Below are 25,408 nucleotides of genomic sequence, written 5' to 3' on the forward strand. Positions count from 1 at the left end.
AGCGGCAGATTAGGGGTTAATAATAATATGCAGGGGTCAGCGATAGCGGGGGCGGCAGAATAGGGGTTAATAAGTGTAAGGCTAGGGGTGTTTAGACTCGGGGTACATGTTAGAGTGTTAGGTGCAGACGTAGGAAGTGTTTCCGCATAGCAAACAATGGGGCTGCGTTAGGAGCTGAACGCGGCTTTTTTGCAGGTGTTAGGTTTTTTTTCAACTCAAACAGCACCATTGTTTTCTATGGGGGAAACGTGCACGAGCACGTTTTTGAGGCTGGCCGCTTGCGTAAGCAACTCTGGTATCGAGAGTTGAAGCTGCGTTAAATATGCTCTACGCTCCTTTTTTGGAGCCTAACGCAGCCATTCTGTGGACTCTCAATACCAGAGTTATTTTTATGGTGCGGCCAGAAAAAAGCTGGCGTTAGATTTTCTGGTCGTTACCGACAAAACTCCAAATCTAGCCGTTAATTTTTTGTGTGCTGAATGGACGTTGCGTTATAGGCTAAAATGCTTGTAATATGCGTTACTGGCCATTACGCTGGAATTGTAACATAGTAGATGAGGTTGAAAAAAGACAGAAGTCCATCGAATTCAACCTATACAAATCTTAATATACATACAATAAAAGCTCCAGTTAAACTTAAATTAATCCCATTAAAAAGGTGACCCATTTAACACAAGCAATCATATCCATGAATTCGGTTTGTAGCCAGATGTGTATCTAAACCATTTTTAAATGTATCTAAGGTATTGGCATTTACTATCTTCTGAGATATTGAATTCCACAATTTGATTGCTCTTACAGTAAAAAAACCTTTACGTTACTGGAGTTTAAATCTCCTTTCCTTCAGCCTTAAATTGTGATATCTTGTCACAAACAATTTTCTTGGAATAAATAGTTCTGCCATCTCTGTATATGGGCCTTGAATATATTTATATAAAGTAATCATGTCACCTCTCATGCACTTTTTTTCTAGAGAAAACAGACCCAGTTTGGCTTTCCCCTTATTAGCTTTGTGACCCTTCTTTGAACCTTATCTAAGTCTAAAGTTAACAATTAAGATCCCAATCGAAAAGAGAAGGATGCTTAAACCCACAGCGCTAACACAGCTTAAAGGGACACTGAACCCCAATTTTTTCTTTCGTGATTCAGATAGAGCATGCAATTTTAAGCAATTTACTAATTTACTCCTATTATCAAATTTTCTTCATTCTCTTGGTATCTTTATTTGAAATGCAAGAATAAAAATTTAGATGCCGGCCCATTTTTGGTAAACAAACTGGGTTGTTCTTGCTGATTGGTGGATAAATTCACCCACCAATAAATAAGTGCTTTCCATGGTTCTGGATTAAAAAATTGCTTAAATGCCTTCTTTTTCAAATAAAGAAAGCAAGAGAACGAAAAAAAAATGCTAATAGGAGTAAATTAGAAAGTTGCTTAAAATTGCATGCTGTATCTGAACAATTTGGGTTCAGTGTCCCTTTAAAATAGTGACTGGAAAATGAGATAGTGTTGTTAACACAGCTGAGTAGCTAGAATATATGTATCGAATATATGTCAGATGTAGCAATAACAGTGGCTCAACAGTAATACAATGGCCTAGACAATGCTGAATATAATAAAAAACAGAATTTATGCTTACCTGATAAATTTCTTTCTCTTGTGATGTATCGAGTCCACGGATTCATCCATACTTGTGGGATATTCTCCTTCCTAATAGGAAGTGGCAAAGAGAGCACCCACAGCAGAAATGTCTATATAGCTCCTCCCTTAGCTCCGCCCCCCAGTCATTCGACCGAAGGCTAGGAAGAAAAAGGAGAAACTATAGGGTGCAGAGGTGACTGAAGTTTTTAAAATAAAAATACACTACCTGTCTTAAACAGACAGGGCGGGCTGTGGACTCGATACATCACAAGAGAAAGAAATTTATCAGGTAAGCATAAATTCTGTTTTCTCTTGTAAGATGTATTGAGTCCACGGATTCATCCATACTTGTGGGATACCAATACCAAATCTTTAGGACACGGATGAAGGGAGGGACAAAACAGGTACCTTAAACGGAAGGCACCACTGCTTGTAGAACCTTTCTCCCCAAAAAAGCCTCAGAAGAAGCAAAAGTATCGAATTTGTAAAATTTGGAAAAAGTGTGAAGCGAAGACCAAGTCACCGCCTTACAAATCTGTTCAACAGAAGCCTCATTTTTAAAAGCCCATGTGGAAGCCACTGCTCTAGTAGAATGAGCAGTAATTCTTTAGTTGCTTGTAAGTAGAACTTTAAAGCACGAACCACATCAAGATTGTGCAACAGACGTTCCTTCTTTGATGAAGGATTAGGACACAGTGAAGGAACAACAATTTCCTGATTGATATTCCTATTAGAAACAACCTTAGGAAGGAATCCAGGTTTGGTACGCAAAACCACCTTATCTGCATGGAAAACCAGGTAAGGTGAGTCACACTGTAAAGCAGATAACTCAGAAACTCTTCGAGCCGAAGAGATAGCTACTAAAAACAAAACTTTCCAAGATAGAAGCTTAATATCTATGGAATGCATAGGTTCAAACGGAACCCCTTGAAGAACTTTAAGAACTAAGTTTATGCTCCATGGCGGAGCAACAGGTTTAAATACAGGCTTGATCCTGACTAAGGCCTGACTAAACGCTTGAACATCTGGGACATCTGCCAGATGTTTGTGTAAAAGAATAGACAAAGCAGATATCTGTCCTTTTAAGGAACTAGCTGATAATCCCTTCTCCAATCCTTCTTGGAGAAAAGACAATATTCTAGGAATCCTAATCTTACTCCATGAGTAACCCTTGGATTCACACCAACAAAGATATTTGTGCCAAATCTTATGATAGATTTTCCTGGTGACAGGCTTTCTAGCTTGAATCAGGGTATCAATGACCGACTCAGAGAAACCACGCTTTGATAGAATCAGGCGTTCAATCTCCAAGCAGTCAGACGCAGAGAAATTAGATTTGGATGCTTGAATGGACCTTGGATTAGATGGTCCTGCCTCATTGGCAGAGTCCACGGTGGAACAGATGACATGTCCACTAGGTCTGCATACCAAGTCCTGCATGGCCACGCAGGTGCTATCAGAATCACCGAAGCTCTCTCCTGCTTGATTCTGGCAACCAGACGTGGAAGGAGAGGAAATGGTGGAAATACATAGGCCAGATTGAAGGACCAGGGCACTGCTAGAGCATCTATTAGTACCGCCTGGGGATCCCGGGACCTGGACCCGTAACGAGGAAGTTTGGCATTCTGTAGGGACGCCATCAGATCCAATTCTGGTGTGCCCCATAGCTGAGTCAGCTGGGCAAATACCTCCGGATGGAGCTCCCACTCCCCCGGATGAAAAGTCTGACGACATAGGAAATCTGCCTCCCAGTTCTCTACCCCTGGGATATGGATTGCTGAAAGATGGCAAGAGTGATCCTCCGCCCATCGGATTATTTTGGTTACCTCCATTATCTAGAGAACTCTGTGTTCCTCCTTGATGATTGATATAAGCTACAGTCGTGATGTTATCCGACTGAAATCTGATGAATTTGGCCGCAGCTAGCTGAGGCCACGCCTGAAGCGCATTGAATATCGCTCTCTAGTATGTTTATCGGGAGGAGAGTTTCCTCCCAAGACCATAAGCCCTGTGCTTTCAGGGAGTTCCAGACTGCACCCCAGCCTAGCAGGCTGGCATCTGTCGTTACTATGAGCCAATCTGGCCTGCGGAAACACATTCCCTGAGACAGGTGGTCCTGAGACAACCACCAGAGAAGAGAATCTCTGGTCTCCTGGTCCAGATGCAGTTGAGGAGATAAATCTGCATAATCCCCATTCCACTGTTTGAGCATGCATAGTTGCAGGGGTCTGAGGTGTAGGCGGGCAAAAGGAACTATGTCCATTGCCGCTACCATGAGTCCAATTACCTCCATACACTGAGCCACTGATGGCCGAGGAAAGGAATGAAGAGATCGGCAAGTGATTAAAAGTTTTGATTTTCTGACCTCCGTCAGAAATATTTTCATTTCTACCGAGTCTATCAGAGTCCCTAGGAAGGAAACTCTTGTGAGAGGGACGAGAGAACTCTTTTTTATGTTCACCTTCCACCCGTGAGATCTCAGAAAAGCCAACACGATGTCTGTGTGAGACTTGGCTAGCTGGAAAGTCGACGCCTGAATTAAGATGTCGTCTAGATAAGGCACCACTGCTATGCCCCGCGGTCTTAGAACCGCCAAAAGGGACCCTAGCACCTTTGTGAAAATTCTGGGAGCCGTGGCCAACCCGAAGGGAAGGGCCACAAACTGGTAATGCCTGTCCAGAAAAGCGAATCTGAGGAATCGATGATGATCTCTGTGAATAGGGATGTGCAGATACGCATCCTTTAAGTCCACGGTAGTCATATATTGACCTTCCTGGATCAGAGGAAGAATAGTCCGAATAGTCTCAACCTTGAAAGATGGTATTCTGAGGAATTTGTTTAGAATTTTGAGATCCAAGATTGGTCTGAAAGTTCCCTCTTTTTTGGGAACCACAAACAGGTTTGAGTAAAAACCTAGCCCTTGTTCCGCTTTTGGAACTGGGCAGATCACTCCCATGGTATGTAGGTCTTCTACACAGCGGAAGAACGCCTCTCTTTTTGTCTGGTTTGCAGACAATTGAGAAATGTGAAATCTCCCCCTTGGGGGAGAGTCTTTGAAGTCCAGAAGATATCCCTGGGACACAATTTCTAAAGCCCAGGAATCGTGAACATCTCTTGCCCAAGCCTGAGCGAAGAGAGAGAGTCTGCCCCCTACTAGATCCGGTCCCGGATCGGGGGCTACCCCTTCATGCTGTCTTAGAGGCAGCAGCAGGCTTCTTCGCCTGTTTACCTTTGTTCCAAGCCTGGTTAGGTCTCCAGACTGACTTGGATTGGGCAAAATTCCCCTCTTGCTTTGCTGCAGGGGAAGCTGAAGCAGGACCACCCTTGAAGTTCTGAAAGGAACGAAAATTATTTTGTTTGGTCCTCATTTTATTTGTCTTATCCTGAGGGAGGGCATGGCCTTTCCCTCCAGTGATGTCTGAAATAATCTCTTTCAGTTCAGGCCCGAATAGGGTGTTTCCTTTGAAAGGGATGTTCAACAGTTTAGATTTTGATGACACATCAGCAGACCAGGACTTAATCCATAATGCCCTTCGTGCTAAAATGGCAAAACCTGAATTCTTTGCCGCTAATTTAGCCAGTTGGAAAGCGGCATCTGTAATGAAAGAATTAGCCAACTTAAGGGCCTTAATTCTATCCATAATATCCTCTAATGGAGTCTCCATCTGGAGAGCCTCTTCTAGAGCCTCGAACCAGAAAGCAGCTGCAGTAGTTACAGGAACAATGCACGCAATAGGTTGGAGAAGAAAACCTTGATGAACAAAAATTTTCTTTAGGAGACCCTCTAATTTTTTATCCATAGGATCTTCTAAAGCACAACTGTCTTCGATAGGTATAGTTGTACACTTAGCAAGAGTAGAAATAGCTCCCTCCACCTTAGGAACCGTCTGCCACGAGTCCCGCATGGTGTCAGATATGGGAAACATTTTCTTAAAAACAGGAGGGGGAGCGAACGGAATACCTGGTCTATCCCACTCCTTAGTAACAATATTCACAATCCTCTTAGGGACTGGAAAAACATCAGTGTAAATAGGAACCTCTAAGTATTTGTCCATTTTACACAATTTCTCTGGGACCACTATAGAGTCACAATCATCTAGAGTCGCTAATACCTCCCTGAGCAATAAGCGGAGGTGTTCAAGCTTAAATTTAAAGGCCGTCATATCAGAATCTGTCTGAGGGAGCGTCTTTCCTGAATCAGAATTTTCTCCCTCAGATAACAAATCCCTTACCCCTACTTCAGAACATTGTGAGGGTACATCGGATACGGCTACTAAAGTGTCAGACGGCTCAGCATTTGATTTTAACCCAGAGCTGTCACGCTTGTTTTATCTTAGTTTATATAAGGAGATCAAGCACAGGTCTTCATAACTGTAAACTTTATTAAGAATGCTATACACACACACACTATGCAAGAGGCACTTCCTGACTCTACCATTGTGCACATAACAACAGGTTGATATGGTTCATACCAACTGATAATCTCAATATCACACATTTCCCTTTTTCTTTTCTTTTTAAACAACAGAAAACTTAAAGTACATTTTTTTTTTAAACTGTAGTCTATGTGAAAAAACTTCAGTCCCTTTTAACATTGTTCAATTAGACGATTAGGTTTTTTGATATATCGACCTGACCTTGTTTGCATTGCATCACTGGCAGGCAAGTCAGTCGAGCTTTGCAAAGTTTCTCTGGCATCTTCATTCTCCAGCTGCAATGGAGTGTTCAATGTATCCTCACAGGTTTCCTTCACTGCCGAATTGTTGTGAACTGATGGAATAGCCATCAAATGTCTACGATTCCTACGTAAACATTGCCCATCATTGGTTTGAACTACATACGATCTTGGAGAATATTGCTGGATAACTGTCCCTTCAGTATTCCAGCTGTTTGAACCTTGTACTCGCACAGGAGTTTGTACCTGAAGATTCTCCAAAGGCTTTGCAGCTCGGTCATAGTATTCATTCCTTTTTTCTCTGAGTTTCAATTTGGTTTCTATTACATGTTTTTGTGGGAACCTTTTCCAAGGTTTCACAACTGGTACTCGTGTGACCAGCTGTCTGCCAAACAATAATTATGCCGGTGACTTCCCACATTTTAAAGGAGTAGCTCTATAGCTAAGAAGAGCCCGACATGGATCCTCGTCTGCATCTGTTGCTTTACGAAGTATGTTTTTCACTATGTTTACTCCAGCTTCTGCTAATCCATTTGCTTGTGGATATCCCGGGCTGGATGTTCGATGTTCAAATTCATAGGTACTGGCAAAACCCCTAAACTCTCTACAATTGAATTGAGGACCATTGTCTGATATTATTACTCTTGGAATGCCATGTCTCGCCAAAATTGCTTTTACTTTTTTGATCACTGTACATGCTGACTCATCTTCCAATAATGCTATCTCTGGGTAATTAGAGAAGTAATCCATTACTAAGATATAATGCTGATTTTTGAAAACAAACAAATCCATTCCTAACTTTTCCCAGGGTGCCAACGGGAAGTCCGTATCCAGTATAGGCTCTTTAGGTAACTGAGGTCTGAATTTTTGGCAAGTCCGGCATTGAGTGATCATTGTCTCAATGTTTTCATTCATATTTGGCCAGTACAAAATGTCTCTAGCTCGTCTTTTTGTCTTTTCTATACCTGAATGACCTTGATGTAGTCTTTTCAGTATTTGACTTTGCAAACTCACTGGTACAATTATCTTTTGTCCTTTCAAAAGTACCCCTTTTATCAAAGAAATTTCAGAAATGTATGGTCTATACAGTGATGGCATTAGTGTCTTAGATTTGCCACTAGAAACTGCTTTCTTCACTTGACTTAAAAGAGCATCTGTTTCTGTAGCCTGTTCTATTGCTGCCCACATTGCATGACTAAACGGGGCTGTCTTCAAGATCAGATTGACGTGAACAGTCACCTCTTTCTGCAACTGTAAGTCCTCATTATTAAATGGTAAGTAAGCTCGTGACAGAGCATCCGCTACCACCAACTCCTTGCCAGGTATAAAATCCAAGGTGAAGTCATACCTTTGAAGTCTCAGCAACAAACGTTGAATTCTTGGAGGTGCATCTATCAAGCCCTTTTGGTAGATGTGAATCAAAGGTTTGTGATCAGTTTCTGATGAAAATACTCTTCCATACAAATAAACATGAAATTTTTCACATCCGTAAACTAGTCCCAGTGTTTCCTTTTCAATTTGAGCATATGATTTTTCAGTATCCGTCAATGCCCTAGATGCATAAGCCACAGGCATCCATCCCGAGCCTTGATTTTGAAATAGAACTGCTCCCAATCCATTTTGTGAAGCATCAGTTGACAACTTTGTTTTTGCTGTTGGATCAAAGAATTGCAGAGTTGGTGCAGTAGTAAGCATGTCCTTCAAAAACTTCCATTCTTTCTGGTGATTCTCTGACCATTCCCAGGCATAGTTTTTTCGGAGTAGTTGTCGCATTAGTACAGTTTTGTCTGGTAAATTAGGTATGAACTTGCCAAGGTAATTCACCATTCCTAGTAAGCGTTGTATATCTTGCTTATTTTCTGGCTGTGGCATTTCTGTAATTGCCTTAATCTTTTTCATGTCTGGTAAAACACCACCTCCCGTGAGTTGTTCTCCCAAATATTGAATTGAAATTTTTCTGAATTGACACTTTGTCTTATTGAACTTCAAATTATTTTCCTTAGCAACATCTAAGACCATCTTTAGCCTTTCATCATGTTCTTGCTTGGTTTTACCCCAGATCAGAATATCATCAATGAATACGGTTGTGCCTGGTATTCGTTCAAGAAGTTGCTGCATGGTACTATGAAACACTTCTGGTGCTGAACACAAGCCGAAGGGCAATCGTTTGTAACAGTACCTCCCATAAGGAGTATTAAAAGTGCAGAGTTTCATGCTTTCCTCCTCCAGTGGAATTTGCCAAAATCCTGAGGATGCATCCAGTTTACTGAATACAGTTGCTCCACTTAGCTCCCCAAGCAATTCTGGTTTTGTTGGTAAATGGAAGTGTTCTCTTAAGATGCTTTTATTCAGTTCCTTGGGATCAATACAGATTCTGAGACCCCCATCAGGTTTTTCCACCAACACCATAGAATGAACCCATTCAGTAGGTGTCTTGATTTTCTTTATAATACCTTTATCCTCCATCCTGGCAAGTTCCCGTTTAAGACGATCCCTTAGAGCAACTGGAACATTTCGCATGGCATGCACTACTGGACGAGAACCTTCTTTTAGTTGTATTTTATGTTGCATTGGAAGACATCCTATTCCTTCAAATACTGCAGCATAGTCTGTTAATAAATGTTCTATGTCCTCTTCTTTATTAGTTCCATCAATGGCATTTACCCTTTTAATCAGTCCTAAAGTTTCACACATTTGAAGACCCAGTAGAGCTGGTTTGTTTCCTGGAACTACCAGAATGTTCATTTTATGCGTTTGATTTCCATATTCCAGGAACACACTGCACTTGCCAAGCACTGGGATAAAATCCCCATTATATGTCTTTAGTTTAACTGAGCTTTTCAGAAGTTCTGGTTTGTTCTTCAATTGGTGATACTTGCTCTCAGGCATCAAATTAGCTTGTGCACCTGTATCTACTTTGTAAGCAATATTAGTGCCATTTGTAATAGCTTCAATGACCCACTCCTTATCTGTAGCTTTGGTTAAGTCAAGTATTCCAATAAAGGATTCTTCTGATTCCTCACTTTCTGACTGGTCAACAATGTGAACCGTTTTTTTAGCTTTACACATCTTTTGAAAGTGATTCCTTTTTCCACATTTTCTGCAGATTTGCCCATAAGCCTGACATTGTCTTATGCCATGCTGCTTTCCACATCTGGTACATAGCCAGTCTGATTCAGGCTGAGAATTTGTGATAAAACTTTTTCCTTTCATTTTATTTTCATAATGTGGATGCACTTTGTTTTTCCCCACTGTAACTGCCATTACTGGTGTTGCTGCTGTACTGTGCCAGTGTGCACACTTGTTCCTGTGCTGCCTCTGAACTTTGACAAATTTCTACTGCCTTTTCCAGTGTTAAATATTTCTCTCTGAGCAAGTGTTCTTTAACCCTTATATTTCTGCAGCCCATGACTAGCTGGTCTCTGATTAATGAGTTACACATTGCTCCATAATTACATGATCTACTCTTCAGTTTTAAGTCTGTTACATACTCCTCAATAGTCTCTGTTTCATTCTGCATTCTACATCTGAAAAGATACCTTTCATAGGTTTCATTGCGTCTAGGTACACACTACTGTTCAAATGTGTCTAGAACAACCTGATAAACATCCCTTTCTTCATCTGTAAATGTGAAGGTGTTGTATACATCTATTGCTGCTGATCCTGCTACAGTCAGAAAAAGTGCAATCTTTTGTTCATCATCTTGCTCCTGAGCTCCTATAGCTCTAACATATAGCTGGAATCTTTGCTTAAACCTCTGCCATGCATCTTCCATATTACCAGTCATTTTCAATTCTGGTGGAGGATTTAACTTTTCCATCTTAATGTTCTGAATTATGCAGTATTAATATAAAAGTCTGTAGTACTGTTAGAATCAGTCAATTGTACAAGTTATGATGATGCACTTACTCAGTTCATGAGAAGAAGCTGTAGTCACTCTGCCAGAGCCTTGACTCTCACACTTTCAATTTGCTGCAAAGATTTCTAATGGATTCCTCAGAGTCCTTGCTTGTCAGTTCAGATGGAAGCAGGGAACTCCTTATTCTGACACCATGTTTTATCTTAGTTTATATAAGGAGATCAAGCACAGGTCTTCATAACTGTAAACTTTATTAAGAATGCTATACACACACACACACACTATGCAAGAGGCACTTCCTGACTCTACCATTGTGCACATAACAACAGGTTGATATGGTTCATACCAACTGATAATCTCAATATCACACAACGCTTTCCTTGTAAATCAGGCAGTTTAGATAAAACCTCTGTGAGGGTTGTATTTATAACTGTGGCCATGTCTTGTAAAGTAAATGAATTCGACGCACTAGAGGTACTTGGCGTCACTTGTGCGGGCGTTACTGGTTGTGACACTTGGGGAGAGCTAGATGGCAAACCCTCATTTCCTTCTGTCTGAGAATCATCTATTGCTATATTTTTAAGTGCTAAAATATGCTCTTTATAATTTATAGACATATCAAGTGCAAGTGGGACACATTCTAAGAGGGGGTTCCACTATGGCTTCTAAACACATTGAACAAGGATTTTCCTTGATGTCAGACATGTTAAACAGGCTAGTAATGAAACAAGCAAGCTTGGAAAACACTTTAATTAAAGCAAATAATACTTAGAAAAAAAAAAACGGTACTGTGCCTTTAAGAGAAAAAAAAATGCACAAACTCTGCAAAATAGTGTAAAAAAGCAGTAAACTTTACGAAATTTTTACAGTAGCATCATAAAGCCTTAGTAAGTTTGCACAGCTAGACAAATAAACGATTAACCCCTTAATGTAAAAACCGGATTGACAAAACGTAAAAAAACGGTAAAACAACGTTCAGCACCTTGCCACAGCTCTGCTGTGGTGCCTACCTACCCTTTAGGAAAGATTTGTGGGGGGAAAAACTTCTTTAAAGCCCTCAAACACAGCAGGACCCTCTGTAGAAGCAGCTGGATGTCTCTGAGGAAAAGAAACTGCACAACTGAGGCATGAAAATAGGCCCCTCCCACCTCACTCAATGTTATGGGGCCTAAAAGAAACACACCAGAGTGTTTCTAAACTAGCCATGTGGGTTAATAACCCTTAAATAAGCCACAATGACCCCTTAAACTCCCTCAAAAAAACGTTATGTTTGCAATAAAAAACACTTTTTCCTATCAGTGTCACCAGTAAACAATGAACCCTTTATGCAAGCTGGGATTCCTATTAAGTGTCTGAATACAGCTTACCCTTCCCTCATGGGGATATTGCCAGCCTTTTCTAGAATAATCACAGTCTGCCTAGAAAAAATAGATTGAACATACCTCAATGCAGCTTTGCGCACAAACCGTTCCCCCAACTGAAGTTTTCCTGTACTCTTCAGCCCTTGTGAGAACAGCAGTGGATCTTAGTTACAAAGTGCTAAGATCATCATCCTCCTTGCAGAAATCTTCATCCCTTTTCTGCCAGAGAGTGAGTAGTACACACCGGTACCATTTAAAATAACAAACTTTTGCTTGAGAAAATAAGAACTAACATTTTTGTCACCATACTCACTTTACCCTTCCTAGCAGTTAAGCAGGCAAAGAGAATGACTGGGGGGCTGAGCTAAGAAAGGAGCTATATAGACAGCTCTGCTGTGGGTGCTCTCTTTGCCACTTCCTGTTAGGAAGGAGAATATCCCACAAGTATGGATGAATCCGTGGACTCGATACATCTTACAAGAGAAAAAAAGTTATTTATTAATTAAATAAATTAAACAATCTAGTAAAACAATAAAAACATATAAAAAAACATATAAAAAAATCAGCAAGAAATACGTTGATCACTCGTACTAAATGCTATATGTGCAGCATCCAATAGTATAAACATAAACATTCACAATCACATGCAATAAAAACAACTGGATCCGGTTACAGTCACTGGAAGTCCAAACAACGGCAAGTTTCCCTTGGAGTCAGGAGAAGCTGAAATTAGAATGATCCCAGATCAAAAGCAGAAAGACAACCACATATAAGGTGTCCACTTTTACTGACACCGGAATGATTCTCTGGAGTTGAAGATTTTCCCTTTTCTGTCAACAAGGAATTCAAGCTGAGTCCTTCTGTGAGCCGTAGTAGTACCGGAGATGCCTCTTTTCTTTTAAGATCGATACCGGGTTTAGAAACTAGCTCTGGGGATCCAGCAAACAACGGAAGCCGGTCAGGAACACGTGGATATCAGCTGGTGGGCAGAACAACGCGTTTCAGCCCATACAGGGCCTTTGTCAAGCTCCAGATAGCAAAATAGACAGGACTTTTAAACCAAATCACTTGATCTCATTGGTTCCTGATTAGCTCCACCAGATGCTGCAGCATGTGTTCCTGACCGGCTTCCGTTGTTTGCTGGATCCCCAGAGCTAGTTTCTAAACCCGGTATCGATCCTAAAAGAAAAGAGGCATCTCCGGTACTACTACGGCTCACAGAAGGACTTAGCTTGAATTCCTTGTTGACAGAAAAGGGAAAATCTTCAACTCCAGAGAATAATTCTGGTGTAAGTAAAAGTGGACACCTTGGGGCCTATTTATCATATGTCTGTTGGACCTGATCTGACAGTGCGGATCAGGTCCGACAGACATCGCTGAATGCGGAGAGCAATACGCTCTCCGTATTCAGCATTGCACCAGCACCTCTTGTGAGCTGCTGGTGCATCTCCGCCCCCTCCAGACTCGCACCCAATCGGCCACCAGCAGGGGGGTGTCAATCAACCCGATCGTACGCGATTGTGTTGATTTCCTGCGATTCCTGTCCGCCTCATCAGAGCAGGTGTACAGGGTTATGGAGCAGCGGTCTTTAGACTGCTGCTCCATAACTTGTGTTTCTGGCGAGTCTGAAAACTCGCCAGAAACACGGGCCTTCAAGCTCCGTTCGGAGCTTGATAGATGGCCCCCTTATATGTGGTTCTCTTTCTGCTTTTGATCTGGGATCATTCTCATTTCAGCTTCTCCTGACTCCAAGGGAAACTTGCCGTTGTTTGGATTTCCAGTGACTGTAACCAAATCCATCTGTTTTTATATGTGATTGTGAATGTTTATGTTTATACTATTGGATGCTGCACATATAGCATTTAGTATGCCTGATCAACGTATTTCTTGCTGATTTTTTTATATGTTTTTTTTATATGTTTTTATTGTTTTACTAGATTAATTTATTTAATTAATAAATAACTTTTTTTATTATATTCAGCATTGTCTAGGCCATTGTATTACTGTTGAGCCACTATTATTGCTACATCTGACATATATTCGATACATATATTCTAGCTAATCAGCTGTGTTAATAACACTATATCATTTTCCAGCCACTATTTTAAGCTGTGTTAACAGCGCTGTGGGTTTAAGCATCCTTCTCTTGTCGATTCGGATCTTAATTATTGACTTTCGACTATTGTTTGGAGATTGGGGAATCTCCTTTTCCCACTTGCTTAATAGTATTTTTTATATCAGCGCAGAGTAACATAACCTTTTTCTAGCACTTTATCTAAGTCCGCAAAGTTTTTTTTTTGAGATTCGTCCCCAGAACTGTACTCCATAGTCAAGGTGAGGTCTCACCAGGAATCATTGCTGATCTATTAATGTGAATAGTAAAAAAGGTTTGTATATTTTAATCCACTCTCTCATCCTTTCCCGCCTCGATTGCTGCAACTCCGTCCTCTCTAGTCTACCTAGCTGCCGCATAGCTCCTTTACAATCCATTATGAATGCCTCTGCCAGGCTCACCTTCCTTACTCGTCGCTCTTCATCTGCTGCACCGCTCTGCCTATCCCTTCACTGGCTTCCTCTTGCCTCTAGGATTAGACATAAAATCCTCACCTTGACATATACAGCTCTCAACTGCACTGCTCCCCCCTACATCTCAGAACTTGTCTCTAGATACTCTCCCTCCCGTCCCCTTCGATCAGCTCAGGATCTCCTCCTCTAATCCTCTCTTGTTACTTCCTCACATTCCCGTTTACAGGACTTCTCCAGACTGGCCCCCATCTTGTGGAATTCCCTGCCTCGCTCCATTAGACTCTCCCCTAGTTTTAACAGCTTCAAGCACTCCCTAAAAACTCTACTATTCAGGGATGTATACAACCAACACTAACCTTTCCTAACTCCATTGCTTTCCCCTTGAACCCCTTAGAATGTAAGCCTATGGGCCCAGCTGTTTACAGATCGCTTCATAAGAGCCGACTACAACAGTGAAACTCTCGGCAGGGCCCTCTACCCACTTACAAAAGCTATCCTGTACAGCGACTATGTTTACAGCGCTGCAGAATCTGTTGGCGCTCTACAAATACCTGATAATAATAATAATATATCACAATCATAGCTTAATTAAAGCGTATTACTTTGTAGTTTCTATATTATTTTGATTTACCTGTCTCTTCTTTGTCAAAGACTTTGAACGCTTTCATAAGATCAGAACGATGAGCATAACATTTTTCCCGTAGTGCTCTCATTGCTGAGTCTTCCACAGCACTAACTCTACATTGAAGAAAAAAAAACATTTTATGTAAGCTCTTTTTTAACTAGTGGCATAAAAATATTTATTATGTAAATGACTATATTATTGCAATCCATCAAGAGCCGTACAAAGTGCACTGCATGAGTCATTGTGAGTTGTTCAAATATGAGGCCATTCCATTCCATGTTAACTTTGTACCATTAAAACCAGGTATATATTGACCCCTTATAGTATTATTATTTCTTTCATGTAATTGGCAAGAGTCCATGAGCTAGTGATGTATGGGATATACAATCCTACCAGGAGGGGCAAAGTTTCCCAAACCTCAAAATGCCTATAAATACACCCCTCGCCACACCCACAATTCAGTTTTACAAACTTTGCCTCCCTATGGAGGTGGTGAAGTAAGTTTGTGCTTGATTTTCTTCTGTGATATGCGCTTCTCAGCATTTTAAAGCCTGATTCCTCTCAGAGTACAGTGTTTGTAAGAGGGATGTGAAGAGAGTATCACCTATTGATTCTATGGTTTTCCTCACCGGAAATCTTTTCAAAGGTTCTCTGTTATCGGTCGTAGAGATTCATCTCCTACCTCCCTTTTCAGATTGATGATATACTCTTATATTCCATTACCTCTACTGATACTGTTTCAGTACTGGTTTGGCTATCTGCTATATGTGGATGGGTGTCTTTCGGTAAGTATGTTTTCATTACTTAAGACACTCTCAGCTATGGTTTGATACTTTATGTAATAATATAAAGTTTTAAATATATGTATTGTACTTATATTTGCCATGAGTCAGGTTTCTGTATATTTCCTTTTGCAGACTATCAGTTTCAAAATTGGGAAAACATATTTAGGAAGTTATTTTCTTACCTGGGGTATAGTCTTTTCTTCAAATTGACTACTTTTTAATTCATTTTCGTGGGCAAAATTAGGCTTGCGAGGTCGCAAAATGCTGATATTTATTGCGTCATTCTTGGCGCGAGAATTTTTTTGGCGTTAAGGTACATTCGGTGACGATAAATTCATCAATTCCGGCATCTTAGTTGATGCCAGGTTTCCTTGCACAAGGTTGCGTCTGCCATGGTGCGAGTTGCATCATTTCTGGATGTTGTTAGCGTCAAAAAATTTCATTTTGCATTGTGCGTCATACTTGGCACCAAATAATTTAATTATTTAAACCCCACTTCCTATATGTCTCCTGCCTTTTTTATGCTCAGAGGGCTATGCTGTTTCCATTTTTTCACGTTCCTGAAACTGCCATATAAGGAAATTGATAATTTTGCTTTATATGTTGTTGTTGTTTTTTCCTCTTACATTTGCAAGATGTCTCAATCTGATCCTGTCTCAGAAACCACTTTTGGAATCCTGCTGCCTGATAACAGTTCTACCAAAGCTAAGTGTATCTGTTGTAAGTTTGTGGAGATTATATCTCCAGCTGTATTATGTAACAGTTGTCATGACAAGCTTTTACATGCAGAGAATGTATCCATCAGTACTAGTACAATGCCTGTTGTTCCTTCAACATCTGATGTACATGATATCCCTGTGAATATTAAAGATTTTATTGCTGATGCGATTCAGAAGATTTTGTCTGCTATTCCGCCTTCTAATAAACGTAAACAGCATACTGAATTATCCTTCTCTGGTGAGGATCTATCTGATTCAGAAGATCCTACCTCAGATATTGACACTGACAAATCTATTTATCTCTTTAAGATGGAGTGTATTCGTAAATTATTAAAGAAATGTTGGTTACTTTGGATATTGAGGAATCTAGTCCTCTTGATATTAAATTAGTAAATGTTTAAATTCTGTTTACAAACCTCCTGTGGTTACTCCAGAGGTTTTTTCCAGTTCCTGATGCTATTTCTGATATGATTTCTAAGGAATGGAATAGGCTTGGTACTTCTTTTATTCCTTCTTCTAGATTTAAGAAGTTGTATCCTTTGCCAGCAGCTAGATTGGAGTTTTGGGGAAAAATCCCCAAAGTTAATGGGGCTATTTCTACTCTTGCCTGCTATATCCATGGCAGATGTTGAAGCTGCATCAACTTTTGGTTGGAAAGCTTAGCGCAACAGGAAACAGATTCTGATTTGTCTAGCATTTTTCACTTACTTCAACATGCTAATCATTTTATCTGTGATGTTATTTTTTGATCTCATCAAAATTGATGTTAAATCTATGTCTTTAGCTATTTTAGCTAGAAGAGCTTTGTGGCTTAAATATTGGAATGCTGACATGGTATCTAAGTCTAGATTACTATCTCTTTCTTTCCAAGGTAACAATTTATTTGGTTCTCAGTTGGATTCAATTATTTCAACTGTCACTGGGGGGAAGGGAATTTTTTGCCTCAGGATTAAAGACCTAAGGGTAAATATAAAACTTCTAATAGTTTTCGTTCTTTCGACAGAATAAGGAACAGAAAGCCAATACTTCCCACAAAGAATCTGGTTCCAATTTGAAACCTTATTCAAGTTGGAATAAATCCAAGCCCTTTAAGAAACCAAAGCCAGCCCCCAAGTCTGCATGAAGATGTGGCCCTCATTTCAGCTCAGCTAGGGGGGGGCAGATTCAATTTTTCCAAAGTATTTGGTCAGATTCTGTCCAAAATTAGTGGATTCAGAGTATTGTCTCTCAAGGGTAACGAATGGGATTCAGAGTAAAACCTCCTGTGAGATTTTTTCTCTCACACGTCCCATCAAATCCAGTGAAGGCTCAGGCTTTTCTGAAGTGTGTTTCAGATCTGGAGCTTTCAGGGGTAATCATACCAGTTCCGTTTCAGGAACAGGGTCTGGGGTTTAATTCAAATCTATTCATTGTCCCAAAGAAAGAAAATTAATTCAGGCCAGTTCTGGATCTGAAGATTTTGAATCGTTTTTTAAGAGTGCCAACTTTCAAAATGGTAACTATAAGGACTATTCTGCCTTTTGTTCAGCAAGGTCATTATATGTCCACGATAGACTTACAGGATGCATATCTTCCTATTCCGATTCATCCAGACCACTATTGGTTTCTGAGATTTTCTTTTCTAGACAAGCATTACAAATTTGTCACTCTTCCATTTGGCCTAGCAACAGCTCCAAGAATTTTCTCGAAGATTCTCGGTGTCCTATTTTCTGTAATCAGAGAACAGGGTATTGCGGTGTTTCCTTATTTGGACGTTATCATGGTACTAGCTTAATCTTTACATTCTGCCGAATCTCACTCAAATCTACTAGTGTTGTTTCTTCAAAGACATGGTTGAAGGATCAATTTACCGAAAAGTTCTTTGATTCCTCAGACAAGGGTCACCTTTTTAGGTTTCCAGATAGATTCAGTGTTCATGAATCTGTCTCTAACAGACAAGAGACGAATGGAATTGGTTTCAGCTTGTCAAAACCTTCAGTCTCGATCATTCCCTTCAGTGGCTATGTGCTTGGAAGTTTTAGGTCTCATGACTGCAGCATCGGATGTGATTCCCTTTGCTCGTTTTCATATGAGACCTCTTCAGCTTTGTATGCTGAATCAATGGTGCAGGGATTATTCAAGGATATCACAGTCAATATCCGTAAATCTCAACGTTCGTCTCTCTCTGTCTTGGTGGTTAGACCACCATCGTATATATTTTTGTTTGTCCAACCTGGACTGTAATCACAACAGATGCAAGTCTATCAGGTTGGGGAGCTGTCTGGGGATCTCTGACAGCACAAGGAGTTTGGAAACCTCAAGAGGCGAGGTTACCAATTAATATTTAAGAACTCCGTGCTATTTTCAGGGCTCTTCAGGTTTGGCCTCTGTTGAAGAGAGAGTCATTTATTTGTTTTCAGACAGACAATATCACAACTGTGGCACATGTCAATCATCAGAGTGGGACTCACAGTCCCCGAGCTATGAAAGAAGTATCTTGGATACCTTCTTGGATGGAATCCAGCTCTTGTCTAATTTCTGCGGTTCATTCCCAGGTGTAGACAACTGGGAAGTGGATTATCTCAGCCGTCAGACTTTACATCCGGGGGAGTGGTCTCTCCATCCAGATGTGTTTTTTCAGATTGTTCAGATATGGGGTCTTCCAGAAATAGATCTGATGGCCTCCCATCTAAACAAGAAACTTCCCAGGTACTTGTCCAGTTCCAGGGATCCTCAGGCGGCGTTGGTGGATGTGTTAGCAGTTCCTTGTTTTTACCAACCTGCTTATATCTTCCCGCCTCTAGTTCTTCTTCCAAAAGTGATCTCTGTCATGGATACCAGGCTGCAAGGGTTAAACCCCTACCCCCTATAACATTCCCCCTGTTGTTATCTAGTCTTGGTGTGAAGTGTTTTTCTGTTAATTGTGTGAGTCATCCATTGTCCTTTTGTAAGTCAGGATGTGATTAGAATCTGTTTAACTAACCATTGTCTGATGTTTGTCTCATTGTATAATATTTGTTTCTATTTGTGTAGTAACTACCCCCATGTGTTGGAAATGTCTAAAAGCTGTGTTTTCTGTGCAATAAACCCCTACCCCCTATAACCTCACCCCTGTTGTTATCTAGTCTAGGTGTACAGTGTCTTTCCGTTATTGTGTGAGTCATTAATTGTCCTTTTGTAAGTCAGGATGTGATTAGCATCTGTTTAACCATTGTCTGATGTTTGTCTCATTGTATAATATTTGTTTCTATTTGTGTAGTAACTACCCCCATGTGTTGGAAATATATAAAAGCTGTGCTTTCGGTGCAATAAAGCAGTTCTATTTTTCACCTGAATGCTAGTCTGTCTAGTAATTTGGGTGAGCTCCAGCTAAAATCACTTTCCTGGGCTACATAGCAGCCTGTTCAAGGCAGAGAAAGGATTCTCAGGAAGAGCTACCCAGCCTGGGTAGGTGGAGTCTGTCACAGGCTGGGACACTGGGTACTGATGCTGTCGGGCATCAGGGGTGGCTACAGGCTGTGGTCACTTGCCAGCTACATAGCTGCAGTTGGCAGGGAGATAGCAGGACCCACTGGGCGGAGCTACCAGTTGGGGTAACCGGGGTGTCCGTCACATTGGCTGGCAGTGGTAGGATCTGCTTCTTCCACATGATTCCTGCTGACAGAGAAGGGCCACAGTACCTGGTAACTATGGAAGCCGAGTACCTAAGGAGAGTACAGGAGGTACTGACCCAGCTGGACGATCCTGGTTCTGAACTGGACCAGCTGAGCTGCAGGAGCATTGTCCGCTGGCAACTATGGAGGGAAAGGCTTCAACAAGAAAAGGATTGTGATGGAAAGGTCCTCCCCACAGATGATGAGAGGTACTGGGTCCGGTGGGACTTGCGAGTGCTTTTCTTGGGAGAGCAGCCCATGGAGGAATGGCTATCAGATCTAGATCGACTGGTCCGGGCAGAGATGTGGGTGGAGGACGGCTACCGGGACCTCCGATGGCTTGCTATGCAAGCACGGACATGGCTAGAGGATTGCTCCCCCACAGAGGGCTTTGGCTTTGGCGGCCCTGGGTTACTATTGGAAAAGTTGACAGAAGACCCAGAATTTGGGAGCGGGGCGAATCTGAGGGCAATGAGCATTTACCTCTCCTGAGAGCAGCTGTTGGATCTCTCGGGGGTACCCTGGCTGGTATCCGATATGGTATTGCTTATTGTCCAAGAATGGAAACTGGAAAAGGCATACAAGAGGCTGCTAGATTGAGTTCTGCAGCATGCCACAGAGTCTGCACGGAGCTGTGGTGCAGCACTCTGGGAATCATGGAGGTTGGCCTCAGATGAGTGGCAACCGAGCATAAGAGACGATGAGCTGCTAGATACAGAACTGCTGGTGCAATGATAAATGCGGACAGCGTATGCTGTCTGCATTTATCGATGTGTAGCGGACATGATACACTACATCGTATAATGTCCGCTCGCACTATGATGAATCTACCCCTTTGGCTCAGTCGCAGATTGAATATACTATGCCTTTAATGTATTATATTCACAGAATAAATTTGTAATCAACATTTATGTTTATTATATGGATCTTTTCAGGCAATATAAATGCATTGCTATATAAACTGACTGACCAGCAAGATTTCCAATGAAACTATAATAACCACTACAAATGGGGTAAATTTATATCTGCCTGCTTCAACTACATGTATGAGCCACCTTGTCTTGTTCTGATTTATATATCAGTCAGTGGCTCCTAACCAGTTTTGTGACATAAAACACTTAACTCTAAGATAAAGAATTTCAAGGTGTGCACACACATTTTCAGCTCCCAGGAACATTATTAAAATGCATGAAAGTGTAACTAAAATGCAAGTGTTTCATGTTTGTAGATCCACTGCCAATACTACTATGTACATGCATGTTTATGTCAGTAGAACTAGAAGCATGCACAGCAGTACAATCAAGTTTGTCTTTTGTTCAAGACGGGCACAAGAAAATTGCAATGTACATCCTTTGTATTTAGTTTATGAGGAAGTGTTTATGGTAGTGTTATATAAACTACGCATTGAATGTTGGAACAGGAGGGCTATACATTGCATACAGGGAATGGGGAATACAGGGGTTGGGGGCTTAGCGGCCCTATAAATTTTGCCCAGGACCCCTCAAATGCTAATGATGGCCATGAATAAAATAATAATGAATGACAAATAAAACACTGACACCACCTACATATAGGGAACTAAGATTTACAAGCTTAGCGTACCTGTCAGTTGTGATAGGCAATTTTTTTTTATAGATATTTAGGCAAACTGCAGCTTCCTTCAATAATTGCTATATTTTTCTAATGACCAGCCTAATAAATTCGCTCAACAAAATGTCCATGTCTATGCTTTATTTAAAGAACATTATATCTCTGTATGGACATGTTCATAAATCTGTCATATTCATTTGAAAACAATCAATCAGGGTTAAATCTGACCATAATACCTTTTTCCAGGCGGCCTCAGAATCTCCTAAGTGTGTTATGGCAAAACCCAGTCTTGACTGCATGTGGCCTGTCTTGAGTGGCGGCTTTTTTCTTGCAACCATCCCATACAAGCCACATTTGTGGAGAATTTGTGATATTGTTGTCACATGCACACTTGGCCACTCTTTGTCATAAATTCCTGCAACTGGTTCTTGGTAGCCTCTCTGACCAGTTTCCTCCTGGCTCTTTTATCCAGTTTGAAGTGACGTCCTGATCCAGAGAGGGTCTGTGTTGTGCCAAATACCTTCCACTTCTTAATAATAGACTTCACTGTGCTTCTAGGCATTGATAAAGCCTTTGATATTTTCTTGTATCCATCTCCTGACTTGTGTCTGTCCACCACTTTATCCCATAGATCTTTTGACAGTGCCTTGCCACCTATAGTTGATTGTTTGCTTCAGTTGCACTACCAGGAAATGAGATTCCCCAGGAAAGCTCTTTTCAGGCTGAGCTAATCAATATGCCCACAGCTGATCACAGTTGAAGGTCAAATGGCTTTGTGTGTGCCGTTGAGAAGGCGATTAGCTACACCTGATTGAGTTGTTTTTTTTTTAAATCTTATTTCAAATACAAAGTCTTTATAAACATTGTTTCAAACATAGGTCGCTGTATATTGTGAGAGAGTCTTTTTGGCATAAATGTAGAAGCAATGAATGTGGCACTAAGCTGGCAGGTTTTAGTAATGTTCATGGTAGTGTCCAAGAGAATGTCCATTGCAGCCTGGTCCCAAGCTTATAGACTTGGACAAGGGAGCCACCCCAGCAGAAGCACTGGCAACAGGGCAGAGAACCACTGGCCTCTGCCCAGCACCTGTAACAGCTCCAGGAAACCAGGGAGAGGAGGAAGTCGTCCTCCCTCCCCTTACAGAGAACCCCTTGCAGGGAGAGATGGATGTCAATAACTCTCCCCAGCAGCAGAACCCCTTCCCGGGAGAGAAGACAGTCAGTCTTTCTCCCCAGCAGCAGAGCCATCCCCTGGGAGCGGAGGTAGTCATCCTCCCTCCCTCCCCGTAAGCAGAACCCCTTCCTGGGAGAGGAGACAGTCGGTCTCTCTCCCCAGCGGCAGAGCCAGGAGCCGGGAGAGGAGACAGTCGGTCTCTCTCCCCAGCGGCAGAGCCATCCCCTGGGAGCGGAGGTAGTCGTCCTCCCTCCCCGTAAACAGTACCCTTTCCTGGGAGAGGAGACAGTCGGTCTCTCTCCCCAGCGGCAGAGCCAGGAGCCGGGAGAGGAAACAGTCGGTCTCTCTCCCCAGCGGCAGAGCCAGGAGCCGGGAGAGGAGACAGTCGGTCTCTCTCCCCAGTGGCAGAGCCATCTCCTGGGAGAGGAGGTAGTCGTCCTCCCTCCCCGTAAACAGAACCCCTTCCCAATAGAGGAGACAATCGGTCTCTCACCCCAGCGGCAGAGCCAGGAGCCGGGAGAGGAAACAGTCGGTCTCTCTCCCCAGAGGCAGAGCCATCCCCTGGGAGCGGAGGTAGTTGTCCTACCTCCCCGTAAGCAGAACCCCTTTCTGGGAGAGGAGACAGTCAGTCTCTCTCCCCAGCGGCAGATCCATCCTTCAGGAGCGGAGGTAGTCGTCCTCCCTCCCCTTACAGAGAAGCCCTTGCAGGGAGAGACGGGTATCTATATCTCTCCCCAGCGGCTGAATCCCTTTCTGGGAGAGGAGACAGTTGGTCTCTCTCCCCAGCGGCAGCACAGTTTCCCATGGAGCGGAGGTAGCAGACCTCCCTCCCCAGAGGTAGATCTCCTTCTCGGGAGAAGAGACAGACGGACTCTCCCCTCAGTAGCTTGGCAGGCGTTGCATTGGGCAAGGCGGATAAAAGTGTATACAGTTGGTGCCACATGTTTGGGCACCAAGGAGCAACCTCCCCCTCTGGTCTGGGGTGGGAATACAGCTGGGAAACCGGCACTAGCTTTGTTTGTGGGTGGGTCACAGAGTGTCACAGAGAGAGGCAGTGTGGCCATAGAACTTAAGGACACTGGAACTTGTGGGACAGCAATTGTTTTGTAGCCGGCCTTAGAAAACTTGTTCGGGACGTTGCCTTATGTGACTATCCCTACGCCCAGGGCGCAGGGTATAAACGTCAGCAGGAACCCCACAGGATGCCCCAAGCTCAGGAGAGATGGGATAACCTCTCCCAGCAACCGGGAAGTGGAGGGCCACCGTCAGACAGCCCCAGGTCAACCCGTTAAGGGTCTAGCCAGATCTGCCAAACTGGAGAGGGGGAGATGTCACGGATACCAGGCTGCAAGGGTTAAACCCCTACCCCCTATAACCTTCCCCCTGTTGTTATCTAGTCTAGGTGTGAAGTGTTTTTCTGTTAATTGTGTGAGTCATCCAATGTCCTTTTGTAAGTCAGGATGTGATTAGAATCTGTTTAACTAACCATTGTCTGATGTTTGTCTCATTGTATAATATTTGTTTCTATTTGTGTAGTAACTACCCCCATGTGTTGGAAATGTCTAAAAGCTGTGTTTTTTGTGCAATAAACCCCTACCCCCTATAACCTCACCCCTGTTGTTATCTAGTCTAGGTGTACAGTGTCTTTCTGTTATTGTGTGAGTCATTCATTGTCCTTTTGTAAGTCAGGATGTGATTAGCATTGGTTTAAGCTGTGTTTTCGGTGCAATAATTTAGTTCTATTTTAACCTGAATGCTAGTCTGTCTAGTTATTTGGGTTGGCTCCTGCTAGAATCACTTTCCTGGGCTACATAGCCACTTGTTTCAGGCAGAGGAAGACCCAGTCGACGGCGCTACCCAGTTGGGGTAGCGGGGAGTCCGTCACAATCTCCAAGATCATCATGGAACAGTCATTTGGGTTTCTGGTAGCACCAGTATTGCCTCAAAGGTTTTGGTATGTGGATCTTGTTCATATGTCCAGTTGCCAACCTTGGCCACTTCCTTTAAGACCAGACCTTCTGGGGGGTAGTTATCAACGTGTCAACTTTCCTGCCTTCGCCGGCCCAATACGCCCGCCTAAGCTCTCCTCACATCGCCGCCGCGGACCTGAAAAATTTCGCCTAAGTTATCAAATAAAGCTGTCAAAAAGCCGCGCACCAAGTACAGGGCAATGAGCAGTGGACTGTGAGAGTTATCACTCATCCGATCTCGCTGCTCTTCGGCTTTTTCCCAGCTTTATTGCTAGCCTGTCACTAAGCACCCACACTATCTACACTGTTCTACCCCCTATACCGGCGCCCCCGGAGCCTCCCGCAACTAAATAAAGTTACTAACCCCTAAACCGCCACTCCTAGACCCTGCCGCAACTCTTATAAATGTATTAACCCCTAAACCGCTGCTCCTAGACCCTGCCGCAACTCTGATAAATGTATTAACCCCTAAACCGCCGCTCCCGGACACCGCTGCCACCTACATTATACCTAGTAAACCCTATCCTGCCCCCCCTATACCGTCGCCCTCTATAATAAAGTTATTAACCCCTATCCTGCTGATCCCGCACCTCGCCGCAACTAAATAAATAGTTTACCCCTAAACCGCCGCTCCCTGAACCCGCCGCAACCTATATTAAATTTATTAACCCCTATCCTGCCCCCCCTACACCGTCGCCACCTATAATAAATTTATTAACCCCTATCCTGCCCCCCACTACACCGCCGCCACTGTAATAAAATTATTAACCCCTAAACCTAAGTCTAATACTAACCCTAACACCCCCCTAACTTAAATATTAATTAAATAAATCTAAATAATATTTCTATTAT

General features: G+C 42.3%; 1 protein-coding gene across 1 annotated transcript in view; it reads right to left on the bottom strand.

Annotated features, from left to right (window-relative positions):
- Positions 1 to 25,408, bottom strand: part of PPEF1 (protein phosphatase with EF-hand domain 1) — a 209,004-nt gene that overhangs the window by 63,208 nt on the left and 120,388 nt on the right. The window contains exon 13 of the mRNA XM_053705264.1: positions 14,694 to 14,800. Coding sequence (XP_053561239.1) covers positions 14,694 to 14,800 — 107 coding nt within the window. The remainder of the gene's footprint in view (positions 1 to 14,693; positions 14,801 to 25,408) is intronic.

This window comes from Bombina bombina, chromosome 3, assembly GCF_027579735.1.
Source record: "Bombina bombina isolate aBomBom1 chromosome 3, aBomBom1.pri, whole genome shotgun sequence".
In the NCBI taxonomy this organism is placed as follows: Eukaryota; Metazoa; Chordata; class Amphibia; order Anura; family Bombinatoridae; genus Bombina; species Bombina bombina.